The sequence below is a fragment of the Thamnophis elegans genome, chromosome 12 (assembly GCF_009769535.1).
Source record: "Thamnophis elegans isolate rThaEle1 chromosome 12, rThaEle1.pri, whole genome shotgun sequence".
NCBI lineage: Eukaryota > Metazoa > Chordata > Lepidosauria > Squamata > Colubridae > Thamnophis > Thamnophis elegans.
Genome location: NC_045552.1, coordinates 14,959,818 through 14,978,400, shown reverse-complemented (window position 1 = coordinate 14,978,400; position 18,583 = coordinate 14,959,818). Strand labels below are relative to the sequence as shown.

General features: G+C 40.8%; 1 protein-coding gene across 1 annotated transcript in view; it reads left to right on the top strand.

The window, feature by feature from the left end:
• Positions 1-18,583, top strand: part of PTPRU (protein tyrosine phosphatase receptor type U) — a 423,380-nt gene that overhangs the window by 263,853 nt on the left and 140,944 nt on the right. The window contains 1 exon segment of the mRNA XM_032228173.1: positions 16,338-16,447. Within this exon segment, the coding sequence (XP_032084064.1) occupies positions 16,338-16,447 (110 nt within the window).

Here is an 18,583-nt window from a genome sequence, read left to right as displayed (position 1 = left end):
TATCCAATTTATTTAATGTGGCAATCTCAACCTGTCCAAGACTGGCTTATGAAACTTCATTTCTCATATATTGTTACTGTCCAAGGGAACTCATTAGAAATTTATGCTTTTGAGAAACTGTTGAGTCCTCTTTCATGTATAAATAAAAAGTAATTGGTTAGAAAAGTTGCTTTGATCTGTAGGGCAGAAGCAAACAGAAAGACAGAGTGCCCTGTTTTTGATGATCTATTACATTAAAAAAAATCCTCCTGCAAGTGCTAAATTCTCTCTCTCTCTCTCTCTCTCTCTCTCTCTCTCTCCCCCTCCCTCCCTGAATTCTTTCTCTTTCTGTCAATCACAAAGGCTTAGCTATACAGATACACTTAGGTGTACATAAGGCTGTTTGGCACATTACAGTAGTGGCCAAAATTGTAGAAACCTTTTAGGAAAAGTGTACATTATTTTTTAGGTTGGATGGCTAATATACACCACTTTTTTGGGAGTAGTATCCTAAAATTATATATCAATGGAAATATAATTTAATCAAGAATGTAATGCAATAACTTTTATGAAGGATTTGCTACTAGAATAGCAGTTATAAAGAAGAAACATGAAACACGTTAAAAAAATGAGATATTAAAAAATGATCACCGTAGAAAAAATGAGATATACAAAAATTATCACCATGTCAGTTAATACTTGGTTGAGTAACCTTTAGCATGAATTATGGCCTTACAACATCTTCCCGTGGAGTGAACCAAGTCTTTTAGTTCTGCAGCTGTTATAATGTGAAACCAAGATTGAACGATTGCTTCTATTAACTGGGTTTTATTGCTGGCTATATTTGGCTATAACTTTTCATAGAATACAGATAATTGAACAAACTATGTTGCATTACATTCTTGATTACATTATCTTTCCATTGATATATAATGTTATGGTACTACTCCAAAACAAAATGGCGTTATTAGCCATCAAGCCTCAAAAATGCACTTTTCCTAAAAGGCTTCCATAATTTTGGCCACTACTGTATAAGCCCTTCCCTCCTCTCTCTTTCCCTTTCCCACTCCTCTCTTTGAGACATTCTTGACTCCTGGTGACTGCCTGAACAAGTTCATGCAGTTTTCTGAGCAAGATTTTCAGAAGTGGCTTCCCATTTCCGACTTCCTAAGTTTGAGAAACAGTAATTTGTCCAAAGTTCAGCTGGCTTTTTGCCTAAGGCAAGACTGGAACTTACAGTCTCCAGCTGTCTAGCCCGGTGGTGCTTTTAACCACTATACCAAACTAGCTTTCATAAGTCTCTCTAGTGTCACCAGAATTTATTTCTTTGATTTATACTCTGGCTTTCTGAATGTAGTCGAGGTGGCTTAGACAAGTCAAACGACTAAAACGGAATGTAAAAAAAAGTTTAACACCCCCCCACCAAAAAAAAACCTCAGAATAAAATTAACCCTTCCATTCAATATTGAAGAATGTTCTCCTGCCTTTCCCAGCCTCAGAATGGAACTGCAGAAATGAGAACAGCGTTCTTTGAGCAATGCTACTAGCAACAGGATATTGCTCTAGACAAAGAAGGCAAGGCCTTGTGGGGTGCCAGTTAAATCTGGTCTCTTCATCCCAGGACATACAAACTCCACTGAGCCCCTTTTCCCCATTTGGCTGCCCCTTTCATCATCAAACTGGCTGCTAACTATAGGAAACTGTCAATTTTTGTTGGGCACTAGCTGGGCAGCTCAAAAGCCGAGTTGCTCCAAGGCCATCCCCTTTCCTAGTTTATTCACTTCCCACTGAGATCAATGATATGGAGAAAAAGGAATCTTGGTTGTCATTTGATCCTTCAAAGGTTGTTCCAAAACATTAAATAATGGAAGCATTTCCTATTAAGAAATGGGATGGCTCATTAGCAGACCCTCCTCGGTTGCCCTGCTCGGTCTTAGCCTCCCCAAAACAACCAGAGACTTTCCAGAGGGAAATGATGCTCATTTGCTTGCATTTACCAGTTTGGACTGACAAATAGCCGCGTCCAGGATTGCTTTGATGCTCTTACATTCTTCTCAAGGAGCAAAACTTGCTGAATTGTTGTTTTTACTGTCAATGGTGGGTTGCTGTTTATTATTTTTACCACATGCTTATTGGCCCAGGGCTGAAATGCTCTGAAGTCTGCTAACGGTTTGCTTTGCACGCATGCACGTTGTTCACCCGAACTGGTAGTAACCAAATGCTACTGGTTTGGGCAAACCAGTAATTCTGATGATCAGCTGTGTGACAATCAGCTGTTCCGCTCACATGGCACAGCTGATTGTTGCACAACTGATCATCGGAGCTACTGGTTTGCCCGAACCGGTAGCATTTCACCCCTGGATTGGCCCAAGGACTGCGTTGGGAAACTTAACTTTGATGTCTTACTATAGAACATGAAATTCAGATCAATTGGTAAGAGCAGGTGTCCTAGCCTGCTACAGAGAACAAGACAGAAGGAAATAAAAGGGGAATGTGAGACAGAGTAAAGAGAAAGACAATGCAGAAAGAGAGAAATTACCTACCTACTTACTTACTTACTTATTTGATGTTTTTCATGCTTGAGGTAGGACTAGAACTCACAGCCTCCTGGTGATTGGCGCAAAGACACCTAATTGGCTTTCATGGCTAAGCCAGGACTAGAACGCAATCTCCCAGCTTCTAGTCTGGTGCCTTAACCACTAAATCGAACAGCTGGTCTATGCACTTGTTGCCATGACATTTCTTGATTAATGCTCATGGAATAAGTCATGGAATAAACATGCAATGATTCTTTTTCTGAATGTTGGATTTCTCTATGAATGTAACAAAACACATCACGCAATGCTCATCTCCATCTTCTGCAGAACAAGGACTGTTTTTTTTTTTTTAGTGGCACTGAGAATGTAATTACCATTGGGGAGTTTCTTAGAAATTTGAATTGCTTTGTAGGGATTATGTTGCTGAGAGCTTAATTTGGGAATACCATATGATCTTGTTAAGGTTTAATATAACTATCATTTAAAAGCCAGAGAAGTGTAATGGTTGAAGTGCATTGTGGTCTCCTGGCTGAGTAATGCAAACTAGACAGAGTAGTGAAAAAAAAAACTGGTTCCTTTACATCTTCCTGCTTTTGATATCTCAGGTGCATCACAAAGACTTGTAATAAAACAGAGCATTTGCATAGCGCTGAGAACAGATGAAGACTGTGCATCTGCTTCCTTGCCCAGATACATATATCTGCCCCCAAGGTTTCCATAATTTAATAAGTGCTTTGTGCAGGACAGCCCGCTTCTGATTAAATTAGTTTGTAAATCAAGTGGAAATACTTTACAGCAAATCAGATTGTCCTCCCCTAATTTTTCTCACCAAATAATAGAATCTTATTTGAACCTTGAAGAGATTAGTTATAGGTATTTAGAGTGGAAAGTGAATAACTTCTCCAAGAATGGATCCAACAGAGCAGTGGTGGGATTCATTTTTTTTACTGTGGGCATGGCTTGGTGGGTGTGGCAGGGGAAGGATACTGTAAAATCTCAATTCCCACCCCATTCCTGGGGAAGGTTAGTGCAAAATCCCCATTTCCTCTTGATCAGCTGGGACTCGGGAGGCAGAGAATAGTTGGGGGCCAGGCCAGTCAGAGATGGTATTTACCGGTTCTCCAAACTACTCAAAATTTCTGCTATCGGTTCTCCAGAACTGGTCAGAACCTGCTGAATACCACCTCTGCAACAGAGGACTAAGATAAATATGAGCTCTCAATTTTTGACCCATACTTTTCTCCCAATTTCCCAACATCTCAACATCTTGAAGAAGCAATTTTGAACCATAAGGTATCTTCCAGAGGTTCCCCCTAGGAAAACAGGGAAATATATGATTATAGCATCTTAATTCTAACAACTAAGCTCACTACCCATGTTCCCATGCTTCACAGTGTTGGGCCACTGATTCGTTCCATCTCCTGTATCTATTATTCATTTATTCTGCATCCAGGTTTCTTCCACTGATTTAAAGGCCAGTGGGATGCTCTTTTGATTAGTGAGCTTCTAGAAAAACCCAATTATCCTGCAAGTGGTTATCAACAGTTCAAAATATTTCCCAGCAGTTGCCTGGTGTGAAATAGCAGGCTGTACGCACTTGTGATTTCTCGGGTCTCATGTTCAGGCATTTTAAAAGATTCATCTTGTCCTTGTTGAAGAGAGTTGTGTACTAAAGATCCCAGGGAGAAATTGACAGTGGAGACAATCTACAACAAAAGAAGGAACGAACTCTCTTGCCTTCTCAATAGGAAGGTGAATAATCTGCAGTATATGTGCCCTTTGTCAGATCTCATGGGATGCCTCCAAAGTCATATTGTTAAAATTCAGTGACAGGAAATTTAGAATGCAGTTTGGGGATTGGTTTATTTATCTATTTATTTATAGGGATGCAGTGACTCAGTGGCTAAGACGCTGATATTGTCGATCAGAAGGTCTGCAGTTCAGCAATTTGAATCCCTAGAGCCACGTAACAGAGTGAGCTCCTGTTCCTTGTCCCAGCTTCTGCCAGCCTGGCAGTTTGAAAGCATGTAAAAATGCAAATAGAAAAATAGCAACTATCTTTGGTGGGAAGGTAACATTCTGTGCACCTTCAGTGTTGAGTCATGCCAGACACATGACCACGGAGACGTCTTTGGACAGTGCTGGCTCTTCAGCTTAGAAATGGAGAAGAGCACCGCCCCCTAGAGTAGAAAATGATTAGCACGCATGTGTGGGGGGAACCTTTACCTTATTTATCTGGCCTTTTTAAAAAGCAAAACATTTTTTAGACCAAAAAACCAAGAGAGAACATTTTAGCTTTTTTTCTGATTGAATGACCTCATGAGGTCAGGGCCACACCCACTGTATCTGTTGGATGACCCAAACCTTCTCTTATTTTTATTCTTTCCAACCCAATAGAATGTGAGGAAAAAATATGCAACAGGCTTTGGCTCTTGGTCTGTCTGTCTGTCTGCCCCTCCATCCATCCATGCTTGTGCATACCTTGGCTAGTCCTTGGGGAGAAAGGGCAGACATCCCTGCTTAGAGAGAGACTCAACACATGACATCATTACAGCGCAGAGAAGACAATACAAATGCCTCTTGTGGTTGTTGCTAGTAAAAGAGATGGAAAGAATCCCATAAGCCTTGCTCTGCTTGCATTCTTCCCCTCTCTTCTTTTCCCTCCCCATCCTCTATCAGAAGGATACATCTGAAAGCTGAACAGAATGGGATCAAATTTTGGTGCTGGAAGAGTTTCAAAATGGGTCAGGTTCAGCAAGGGGCCAAGGGAGAACAATCCAGACTCCCCTAATCATCCATTACATTCCTATGGGAAAAGCAATTGGAGAACAGCTGACTCCTCCATTCCAAAGACCCCTCCTTCATTCCTCTCAATTACATGACCCTGAGCTGCCCTATTATGAAAGGATTAGGAAAACTTCAAGGAGAAATGCTGTGCAGTTCCCTATCTTTTTCCAAGTGCAGAATCTGGTTACAATAGCAATAGCACTTAGACCAATGGTAGTCAACCTGGTCCCTACTGCCCACTAGTGGGCGTTCCAGCTTCCATGGTGGGCGGTAGGGGTTTGCTGTAACTCTGCTTTATAAATTTTATAAAGTAAAGTTACTTCCCTACTTTATAAAAAGGTTGACTTTATAAAGGCGGTGGGCGGTTAGAAAATTTTACTACTAACAGAGATACAAAAGTGGACGGTAGGTATAAAAAGGTTGACTACCCCTGACTTAGATTTATATACCACTTCACAGTGTTTTTACAACCCTCTCTAAGCGATTTACAGACTCAGCCTCTTGCCCACAACAGTCTGGGTCCTCATTTTACCCACCTCAGAAGGATGGAAGGCTGAGTCAACCTTGAGCCTGGTGAGATTCGAACTGCCAAACGGCTGGTAGCCAGTGATCTGCAGAAGTAGCCTGCAGTACTACACTTTAACCCAGGGGTAGTCAACCTTTTTATACCTACTGCCCACTTTTGTATCTCTGTTAGTAGTAAAATTTTCTAACCACCCACCGGTTCCACAGTAATGGTGATTTTATGAAAACCTAATGAAAATGTTTTTAAATAATGCTATGATTTTTTTTTTTAAAAAGTCAATTAAATTAAAAAAAAGGAAAGTGCTTCAGTATCGGACAAAGCCCCTACCGCCCACCATGAAAGCTAGAACGGCCACTAGTGGGCGGTAGGGACCAAGTTGACTACCACTGCTGTAACCACTGCACCACTGCAGCTCAGTGTACAAGTACAAGTTGTCCACTCCTGTCCAAAGGCAAAAGGATCATTTCCCCTGCTCCCCTCCTCCCCCTCTCCTCTCCCCTCCCCTTCCCCTTCTTCATTTTCTGACGTGCAAATTCCAGGAACCATTGGATTTCTAGAAATATGTTCATTATTTATACGGTAATGTAACAGCATCTTTAAAGCTTAGGAAGCAATTTTCCCACAGAACCTATACTTAATAGCAGTTATAGCAATAGCAGTTAGACTTATATACTGCTTCATAGGGCTTTCAGCCCTCTCTAAGCGGTTTACAGAGTCAGCATATCGCCCCCACAGTCTGGGTCCTCATTTCACCCACCTCGGAAGGATGGAAGGCTGAGTCAACCTTGAGCCGGTGAGATTAGAACCACCGAACTGCAGATAGCAGTCAGCTGAAGTGGCCTGCAGTACTGCACTCTACCCACTGCACCACCTTGGCTCTAATGGTACCAAGGTGGAGATGCTCTGAGTCTCTTTCTCATACTTCTGCCATCCTGGGTAAAAAATTCTTCTCTAATAATGACCCTCTTTCCTCTCTTAAGTAACTTTCTGCCTCCTCTCTGTTCCCTGTTAGACATCCCATCTTTCCCTCCCTCCCTTCCTTCAGAATAAGGGCAGAAAACATAATTGACCAAAATGTCTCTTGTAAGGGGTTTGCAGACCTTTCCATCTGCAGGCCTGATTTGAATTAAAATGTAAAAAAAAAAAAAAAAAAAAACCCCAAACCCTGATCCATTCATTGTAATAGTTTACCGTATATACTCGAGTATAGGCCGACCTGAATATAAGCCGAGGCACCTAATTTTACCACAAAAACTGGAAAAGTTATTGACTCGAGTATAAGCCTAGGGTGGGAAATGCAGCAGCTACCGGTAAATTTCAAAAATAAAAATAGATACCAATAATGTTTTTGAATATTTATTTCAAAGAAAAACAGTAAACTAGCAGTGTATTCAATGAAATACTTCAGTCACCTCATGATGCTGATGTCCCGCTGTGATGATGATGTCCTGTGCAGCCGCGGGAGTGATGTCCTGCCTCCTATGACACACGGCACAGTGATTCCTATCATTGGATCACTGTACCAGAGGAGGTGGGACATCGCTATGTGGCTGCTTGCCATAACAAGGAGGAGGTGGGACATCGTTGCAGAGCGGCAGGAGGGGGAGGAAGGGGAATCGTAAGACAGCCCTGCATTACATTAGAACGTGAGGAGGGGGGATGGTGCGGTGCGCGCTGCACGGCAAACTGACACAGAGGGAGGGGAAACTCACAGGGGCGCCGGGCCATTCACGAGCGTCACCTAGCGGCATGGCCCCGCCCCTTTTTCTCCTCCATTTCGGGCAAATTTTTCACTGACTCGAGTATAAGCCGAGGCGGCTTTTTTCAGCCCAAAAAGTGGGCTGAAAAACTCGGCTTATACTTGAGTATATACGGTACTTTTGAGGAAGGTGTATTTTAGACGGGAAAACCTTGAAACTTACTAGGGCTGAAGCAGAGGAAAAATTCATGCTAGAGTCATGATTGCTTCCCCTAGATTAAAAAAGACAGAAAATTTTCATTTTGAATAATGTCCTTAAGGTACTATGAGGTTGGTCCTTCCCCAATTAATCTGTGCAAATGCCATTCTTGTGGCTTGTGCTAAACGTGAAACCTTTACATCTTAGAAACCTAAGCAAACCAAACGAAAAACAAAGAACCCTTTCTTTACATTAGAAATTATAGTTTATACCTGGCTAATCTTCTGCTTGCTTGCGGTAAGCAAATTACAGGTCTCAACTTGGCCCCGGGAGCTTAATGCCTTGCTGATGATTACAATATAAAGAGAAGAATCGCTTTAATGAGAATACTATTCTCCTTACGACCCTGCCACCTTCCCCGCACCAACCCCGAACTACAGATCAGAAAGGAGCTGCTAAGAGCAGTGAATTATGTCTTTTGATTTCCACATTCTGCTGTTTGTTTGCTTTTTTAGTTCAGATACTTTTGTTCCTTCTGTGTGTGAAGGGTAATAGGATTGCTTTCTCCTTCTAAGGTGAACGTAAATACCAAGTTCTGCCTAAAATTAGAGGGTGCAGTAAAGCTTGCCTGGCAGATGACATTTTTTTCCACGCAGAGCCTTCCCTGCAAAATGATTGCCTGCACCGTTTGTCTTTAATGACATCCTTGAAATTGGGGGTTGAGAGGGACAGACTCTCTGTTAAGTCAATAAATGCATATCTCCAGTTAAGTCTGATGTCTGAGATGTCTGTTATGATTATTATTGTGGGTAGTCAATAATAAAGGAGGGAGGGGGGCAAGGGGCTTTGATAATCCAGCCAAATTGCCCAAGATTGCATATTTACACTGGGGCTCCATCCGGAGAATCAGAATAGCTAGTTGAAAACATTCCCAGGTAAATGGTAAGTGGCTGCCCTACCTGATGGAGTCTGGCTTGTTTGTGCAGTCATAAAGCCAGGTGCTGTTACATAGCATCTAAGAGAAATTCGAAAGAGGAGATAACAACTTGGTTAATGTCCCTTGAAATCACTGCCTGGCTTTAAGTCCCCACTACAGCAAGAAGCAACGATGCTCATGGTTTCAGTGTTTTCCCAGACATCCCCCTTGGTGCTCAGTTCTACATCCATCTGACTTTTTATTCTTCGCAATAGAATGGATGTTAGAAAGAAATTATACAAAGGGCTGATGACTCTGCCTTTCCAGTGACAGGATAATCCTTCTAAAATCAAACATCTTTGAACCAGATTTGATGATGTTGAAAAATCTAGTTAAATTTGAGATTCAGAATTGAATAGATCTGAGGAGCTGAGTGGGGGGGAGAAGGAGGGAAGGAGGAAGGAAGGGAAGGAGGAAGAAAGGAAGGAAGGAATTTGGAAAAGGGTCAATATACAAGAGAGGCAATTGGGCAGAAATGCTGAATGCTGCCAATTGCTCTATTCAAAGCCTACAACAGTTTGGAGGTAGCCTGCTCTGGGCTTCTCAGTGCACACATAGGCAGCACAAGGGATGAACAGAAATACAGAGATGCAATATAACAGCTGGCTGTACGGAAGAAAACAGAGATGACCCCAATGGCCATGTCCAGTAAAGGAGTTTGGAAAAATTCCCAAAGCTACATTTGGCGTGCTTTTGCAATCCATATTTTATTTAAAAGCTCTTTTAATTAAACATAAATAAACAAATAAATAAGGAAGTTAGCATGCTGGAAAGAAAATGGAATGGGAAGGGAATCGGAATGGGAATGGACTAGAATAGAATAGAATAGAGTAGAATAAAACAGGACAGAATATTCTTTATTGGCCAAGTATTATTGGACACACGAGGAATTTGTCTCCAGTGCATGTTTGTTTTTTCTAGCATTGTATTTCATATAAATAATAATGCACAATCTTTGGGGCTGACTTCCATAATATTAACTAATTTAAGATTTTTGTCCCATAGCTTCTGAGAATAGTAAATAAAGGGGAGTGGGCATCATAAAAGAAAAAAATACTAGCTTGAATGTACTCTGGATGGGTTGAAATAGCTCTGTAGCACAGATTTTCCAAGTTTCTTCTTGTAGGACTCAAAACCTTTTTAAAATGATGAATTGAGATGAAGCATAAAATGTAGAAACTTCAGAATTCCCTAATATACAATGCTTTGTTTTATTAAAAGCTCAAGGTCTACCAACTTGGGGAGAAATATTTTGCTGTTGCTCATGTCCTGGTGGTCTCTCAATTATTTAAGCATGGCTTTTGACCATAACACTACCTCATGCTATTCATCATCATCACCACACACCATCCAATGGGAATAGAGCAGAGATTGAGCAGAAGGCGTACATCTTGTTACTTTTCATCTACTGAAAAGATCTGTTATCTTCCCTCTCAATTTTCCATGGCTTCTTTTTTGCTTTGAGTTAGTAGGTGGCTTGTCTTGGTATATGCAAAATGGAATTAAGCAGTTCCTATAAAATATACATGAGCAGGAATTGCCTGCAGATCCACCAGGCATATATTTGTCTGAGTGCTAATTTTACGGAGGATAGAGGGGTTTCTATCTGGTGTAATCAGCCCAAAGTGCTCAGGATTATGCAAACACATTCAGGTAATGGAATGGTGTGATTTTTTTCCTTTGGCTGTTAACATTTCTGTTCTCAACATGTTCCTTCTAATTTGATGTGAAAGTTCCATTCTTCACTTCAGGACGAGTATCCCGAAGTTGATGTGTTACAGTTCTTAGAGTAGATCAGAAAGGCCTTGACATTTCTGAGCACTGATGCTCACAAGATTTTCTTGGGCAGATTCTTTTCTTAACAACAGCTTGAGCAGGAGAACGATCTTGGAGGAAAAACTTTTGGGTCAGAAAGAGAGCTGACTTTCTTTTCTTAGGGCCTTGTTAGGAAGAATGGATGAAGAAAGAAAACCATGATAAAAAATACACCTTCTGGTTTCCTAAATACAGCCGATATTATCTCTTCTCATGTTCTTGCAAGCATACATTTTTGTTACAATATTTGTGACTGGGAGAGACATGGGAACAAAGTCTGCCAATGAATAGGCATAGCAACTAAGTCAGCCAATGGGAGTTTAAACAGTTCTGAGTATGTGCATAGAATTGAAACCGAAATTTAAGAAGAAAGCAGTCTGCTGCTCTGAGAAGTAAAGAAACAGTCTCTCTGGGCTTGTCTGCTGAAATGAAACTAACTGCTTGTGTTTGCCTGTAACTTTCCTGCCTTGTGTTTACTTGGAAGAACCACCTGTTGGTATTGTACATTTATTTATCTATTCTTATGTACACAAAGAAGTTAATGAATCCAGCTGAATCAGTTACCTGTGTGTATTTTCTGGATTTGATTCTTGTGCAGAAAAGTGACAATTTTAGATTTACTTGGTGATGTTTTTGAAATTTATTGAGATGGAAACATCTTGAGTGCCATGGGGGGGCCTAGTGCAGGGGTCCCCAACCCCCAATCCATGGCCTGTTAGGAACCGATCCGTGCAAGTGGCGGGCGAGCAAGCGAAATGTCATCTGCACATGGATAGGATCTAGGTTGCATGTGAAACCATCCTCATTCCCCCCCTGGTCCGTGGAAAAACTATCTTCCATGAAATTGGTCCCTGATGCCCGAAAGATTGGGGGCCACTGGCATAGCGGGTGAAGAAACTGGGCTCCCACTTGGAAGGCTGAGAGTTCAATCCGATGTAGTGGCAGATGCTTCTCTCCTAGGGCACAAAGAAAAAAATACTTGTTGTGAACTCCATGTGGCATCAGGAAGGGCATCTGGCCAGTAAACGCTCAGTAGAGAAACACTTTATAAGGTTGTGCAAAGAGAGCTATTTACTGAGATGGAAACACATAGGGTTTTTTCTTTTCTTATGATCTATCCTCTTACAATCTCCAAGCCTCTTCTGCTCTATCTGAAGAAACCCTATAGCAGTGATGGCAAAACTTTTTCGGCACCAAGTGCCCAAAGCGGAATGTGTGTGTGTGTTTGTGTGTGCGCATATGTGCACTGGAGCTCCGGAAACCCAAAGATCAGCTGGCATCCACGCGCCAGCCACCTGGTCTTCGGGTTTCCAGTGCTCTGGCCCGTGCGAAGACCAGCTGGCCGGCGTGCATCCAAGCACTGGAATCCCAAAGAGCAGCTGGCAACGGTGCACGTGCCCACAGAGTGGGCTCTATGTGCCATCATGGCTCTATAGCAATAGCAATAGCACTTAGTTTTATATACACTTTATAGTGCTTTACAGCCTTATCTAAGCAGTTTACAGAGTCAGCCTATTGCTCCCACCAATCTAGGTCCTCCTTTTACCCACCTCGGAAGGATAGAAGGCTAAGCCAACCTTGAGCCTGGTGAGATTTGATCTGCAGGCAGCCGGCAGTCAGCCGGCAATCAGCAGAAGTAGCCTGTAGTACTGCACTCTAGCCACTGCGCCACCAGTGCTCATAGGAGCTATTCTGTCCTGGTAACCACCCATAGGATATATTTGGAATTGTATGAAGTCAGGGAAGCTCTGAATTCCCAGAAGATGATCTGCGTTTGGTTACCTTTTAGAAAGGGAGTCCAAGAATGTCACAGACCACCCATGAAAATTTCACCAGTTGTGGGAATGGAACCTGAAATTTTGCTAGAAAAGATTTTTTGTAGCTCAGGGCTGAACTGTGGAGTCCTTGGTGTTCTGTGAGCCTGGTGATTTTCTTGCAGACATTTCATTACCCAACTAGGTAACATCATCAGTGCTGGACCTGATGATGTTGCCTAGGTTAGTAATAAAATGTCTGCAAGAAAACAATCAAGCTCAGAGAGCACCAAGGACCCCACCTTAAATATTGTTAGAGACCTGGAGTCTTTGTTAAGATGGACAGTTATACAAATTGATTGATTGATTGATTAAATAAATAAGTTATTTTGAATGAAATTGAATGAGAATAATAGGGAAGCTCCCCTCACCCAAATGTATTGTTTGGCACAGCCCTAAGCTAAATAAATAGTAAAAAAGCTCAAAGATATTCAAGTAGCTCTTTTCACTGTTTTTAAGGGATTTATTTCCCATAAATGTTTCCAGTTTAAACATGCTCTCTTTGAAGTAAGTTCTATTGATTTTGATTGAATTAATTTTCGAGTAAGACCACTATAAGGTTACAGCCTTCTTTTAATTTCCAGTTTATGAACCACTTATATTTTGAGTACAAGCATGGGGGTTATGCTGCTTTTTCCCTAGAGAAGTTATTTGCCTGTGTTCTTCTTTTTCCTTTTCAGCTGAAGAGATGCCATTGAATTTTTGATGGTTAATGTTGCTTTTATATGCTTAGTATATAGCTTTGCTCGCCTGGCTGAGTTCCAATTTTGTTTTTCATACCCTTATTGTCTGATTACTCTTATTATTTTTATATGAACACCACCTTCAGGAGGCATTCCAAACATGTATTAAATAAACAAATGATCCGTGCATGGTTTTCAAAGGAACTTTTGCTCAGGCAATCTCAAAAGTCCAGTAAGAGAAACGGTGTGTGTGAAAACAAGCCATCTATTTGGAAGATGCAAACTTTCCTATTTACACTCTCAGCAATGTCTGGGCTCCACTTGATTTAATGATATGAAAAGAAAATCGCCATAGAGATTCTGTTAGGTTGAAATGGAAGAATGCGCCTGATATTCCATTGCAATAATCACCATGCCCTGAGGACGTTACCATAATAGCTCAACACCAAAGTAATATACAAACAGATTGTACTTGGGAAAGAAGTACAAGTAGTCCTTAACTTACAATAGCTCGTTTAGTGACTGTTCGAAGTTACAATGGCACTTAAAAAAGTGACTTCTGACCATTTCCCCCACTTATGACCGTTGCAGCATCCCTTGATTTACATTCGGATGCTTGACAACAGGTTCATTTTCATGAGGGTTGCAGTATCTCCGGTGAGCTTCTGACAAGCAAGGTCAATGAGAAAGTCCTTGTTACTCATTTAACAACTGCCATGATTCACTTAACAAATGTGGCAAGAAGAGTCATAAAATGGGCCGAAAGCTCACTTAAGAAATTTCTCACTTAGCAATGGAACTGTTGGGCTCGATAGGGGCCATACTGTACATCCAGGGCTGCCTGTATGTGTGAATTCAGGAAAGTTGTATACAACAACGCTATGCTTAGCATGGAAATGGATGGATGTGGCTTGCAAAATTATCCAATTCACAAGTTGTGAGTCGCCCAGAGTCCCAAGGGAGTGGGCGGCATACAAATTTTATTAAACTAAACTAAACTAAACTTTAGGTGGCTTAACTTAGGAATGAAAGCACAAAGCAGAAACATTGAAATACACATAAAAACACAAAGACACAGTCTGAATGAGGACACATTACAACGGGACGATTCCTACAACAATTTTCTTTGAAAAAGGAATGGCCGAGTGGTGAAAATTACCCAGCAGAGTTTGATTTAGTGCTGGGTTCTTAAGGAGTGGATGGATCTCTGAACGGTGGAAACTCATCACCCTCCCAATATGTACAGGTAGTCCTCAACTTATAACCATTCATTTAGTGACCGCTTAAAGTTACAGTGGCACTGAAAACTTTTTTCACACTTATGACCATTGCAGCATCCCCATGGTCATGTCATCAAAATTTGGCCGCTTTGGTAACGGGCATGTATTTATGATGGTTGCAATGTCTTGGTCATGCAATCATGTTTTGTGACCTTCTGATCAGCAAAGTCAATGGGGAAGCCAGGTTCCCTAAATAACCATGCAACTAACTTAAAAACTGCAGCGATTCACTTAACAACTGTGGCAAGAAAGGTTGTAAAATGGGGCAAAACTCACTTAATCGTCTTGTTTAGCAATGTAAAATTTGGGCTCAATTGTGATTGTATGCAGAGAACTACCTGTATGCATTAGAAAAAAAAACTGAATGAAGAATCAGTGAATATTGGAAAACTTTGTCTATGGAGATTCTCGGTCATCCAGGTCATGGTTGTCCCAAAAGTGCTTTTTCAAAAGGCAACTGGACTTTCTTAGTTTTCCTTGAAGATATTTCACTTCTCATCCAAGAAGCTTTTTCAGTTGTGACTGAAGAACTAAACTGAAGAAGCTTAACGTCTTCAAGGAAAACAAAAGAAGTCCAGTTGCCTTTCGAAAAAGCACCTTTGGGACGAAACTTCAATGGCATATTAAAGCTATACCTCTAATGGGAAGGATCACACAAAAATAGGTGCAATTTTACATATTTTTTAAAAGACATTAAAGACAATGGAATGGAAGAATTGAATGCACATGATTTAGACAGTCATTAGTGCTAAATTGATATGCATATCTTTCCATGTCTAAAACCTTGCAAAATGTCTGGTTGAAGACATGACAGTATCTAAATGTGAAAAAACAAAACATTATATGCTCAGTTTTGTACAATGAAGTTGAAAATCCACTCACCTTGGCGACACTTGATTTTTGTGCCTGCTTTTAAAAAAAATGTTTTTGAGAGTCTTTATTGTTTTTAAATGAGAATTTTTGTATTGTTTTGCTGTTTTCATATTGCTTTTAATGGCTCATGAGTGGCTCAGAATCGTATATTTGAGATGGGTGGCTATATAAATTGATACAATGCGTAAATCAATAAAGTTGAACACAGCAAATGCATTTCCAAAATTCATCTTCTGTCTGTTCATGAAAAAATATGAAAAAGGCATAGATTTGGAGGCTTGGATTCAAGACGAGTAAATAGCCCTCACTGAGGGGTTAGCTGGGATGCAATTCTGAACATCCCCAGGATTGGCTTAAGATTTTTTTCGTGATGTTCCTAGTTTTAGTTTCATTTGAAAAAAAAAAATTGCTACCAACCTGCTTTCCATTGAGGACTTGTATACTACACGAGTAAAAAAGAGGACTGTGAAAATATCTATAGACCCCTCACATCCTGGACATAAATTGTTTCAACTTCTACCCTTAAAACTACGCTATAGACCACTGCACACCAGAACAATTAGACACAAGGACAGTTTTTCTCTGAACGCCATCACTTTGCTAAACAAATAATTTCCTCAACACTGTCAAACTATTTACTAAGTCTGCACTATTATTATTAGTCTTCTCATCATTCCTATCACCCATTTCCTCCCACTTATGACTGCATGACTGTAACTTTGTTGCTTGTATTCTTACGATTTATATTGATTGTTTCCCAATATGATTTGATTGCTTATTTCTACCTTATGACTATCATTAAGTGTTGTACCTTATGATTCGTGATGAATGTATCTTTTCTTTTATGTACACTGAGAGCATATGCACCAAAGACAAATTCCTTGTGTGTCCAATCACACTTGGCCAATAAAGAATATTCTATTGTGTTCTGTTGTTCTGTTCTGTTCTATTCTATTCCATTCCATCCTACTCTATTCTGTTCTATTTCACATATTGTATATGAACATATTGTATTATTCCTACTCTACTCTACTCTACTCTACTCTACTCTACTCTACTCTACTCTACTCTACTCTATTGATATGCCCTCATTGCTTGTTGATTTTAGGAGCAAGAAATGTCTTCTGATTTTTTTCTTTCTTTCTCTTTCTTCCATATACTCATTCAAGTCCCTGGAGGCATAGCTTCAGAATCCCTCACATTCACTCCTCTTGAGGACATGATTTTTCTGAAATGGGAGGAGCCGGTGGAACCCAACGGTCTCATAACACAATACGAGGTATGCCATGAGATCATTTGGGGGAAATGGATACGGTGCCTTATCTCGCTTATCCTTCTGTCAAAGTCAGAAAAAGAAGGTTCTTGTTAATGCATTAATTGACATTTTCTATGAGGATGAACAATAGCCTGGTACTATAAGGGAATTCATATGCTGTAACAATGATGATCTCAGGAGAGATGCTCTATTCCAAATGAAAGGTAAGAGAGAATGCCACTTTTAATAGGATGCTACTACCTTGGGTGCATATACATATCTTACATTCCAGTTAAGTAAAGTAGAGATTGACCTTAAGTTGGATGTGGTCACTACGTGAGTGACCAATTGACAGAAAATGCTAGGAAAGTTGAAGAAAGATATTGAAGTAAGTCAATGGCAAAGTACTTTTGTATTGTGACCAAAAGGACTACCTGGATACCTTTATACAGGCATCAGAAGTCAAGCTTGAATGGCATTTGCATTTATTAAAAATTCCCTATATATTAGGGGAACAATTTAGTTAAATATTTTATTTTGTGTTAATGGGTAGACAAACAAACTATTGCAGCCCTCTTTCTTTTGTTCTTTTATCAAACAATCTTTCTCAAGAATTGTGAACCAATTTGCGATCAGAAGCAATGCTTCATCAGTTTTCTTTTCACCAGCTGTCATTGCTCATTTGAGCCTTTTAAAACAACAACAACAATAACCATAACATGATCAAACCTCTTATCCAAGCACCATGGATATTCAACATACCCGAGTAATGTTGAGTGAGCTCCTGTTATTTGTCCCAGCTTCTGTGAACCTAGCAGTCCGAAAGCATGTAAAAATGCAAGTAGAAAAATAGGAACCACCTTTGGTGGGAAGGTAGCAGCGTTCCGTGCGCCTTTGGCGTTCAGTTATGCTGGCCACATGGTCACGGAGAGGTCTTCAGACAGCGCTGAGTCTTCGGCTTTGAAACAGAGGTTCCCCTCTGGGTTCCCCACCCCCTAGAGTCGGGAATGACTAGCACATATAAGCAAGGGGAACCTTTATCTTTACCTTAGGTAAAGATTAGGTAAAAGTCAATGGCATTTAAGGGAGGTTGGGCTTAATTCTCTTGTGGCAACGTAGGAATTCTAGGCTGTTCTCCCTTTTCACACCAGCCTCAGATTCTGCCGTTTCTTCTCATGAAAGGGATCCCTTAAGCAGTAATGCCAGGTAAAGGCCTGGGAAAGTGGGCAGAAACTGACTTTCAGTTTCAAGGACTTGCGCAATGATTAGGATGGTTCTTTGTCTGTCAGGCAAGCCCAGCAATAATTGATTGGCTTTTCTGTTATTCTCAGCCAGGTGCCGAACAGAGAGTTTTTTCTTTTCTTCATTATTGTCCTCAGATAGTTTTTTTTGAATAGGCCTGTCTCTGCGTGTGCTTTGGCTTCTCCCAAAGGCAGCCAGGCAAAACCTCCCTTCCTTCACTCGGCTTTTTATCCCATGCCTTTGCCCTCTCTGGCATCAACAAAAATTATTGGAGCGCGGAAACTGCCGACTGAGAAAGCTTGATGCTTATCTGCGCAGCTCTTCCCCGCCAGGCTGAAGGCTGCTTCTCGGAGAACTGACATAGGGTCTATTGTAATTCAGGAAGCTTTTCTTTCTTTCTTTCGTTCTTTAATAGTCTTGAAGATTAAGGGCAACTTTATATAGTTCTTTCCAAGTCTATTGTCTCAACGGCAGAACGCAAGCTGTTTTCCTGGCTGTATCCGAAAGTTCTCTCCGTCTCTTGCTGTGATGATCAGTTAGCTTGGCCGAGAGCCACTCTGGGTCCTGTACAGATTTGTGCCTTTGATGGAATATTCCCCTCTACCAAAAAATACCCTGCCTGTAGAAAATAAATCAGCATCAGGAAGAAGAATGCTAGGTTAATTTTGCCCTGGTCTTGGTTGTTTTCTGTGTGCAAAGATTTGTATGTGTGTGTGTATGTGTTGCAATATTTGGTCCTGATTGAAGCAATGTCTGGCACAGTTTATATAAGGGGGGGAGGCTATATAAATTCCACAAGCAAATCAATCAATCACGATCTCAAGAGCCGTGGTGGTGCAATGGTTAGAGTGCAGTACTGCAGGCTACTTCTGCTGCCTGCTGGCTGCCTGCAATTTGGGCAGTTCAAATCTCACCAGG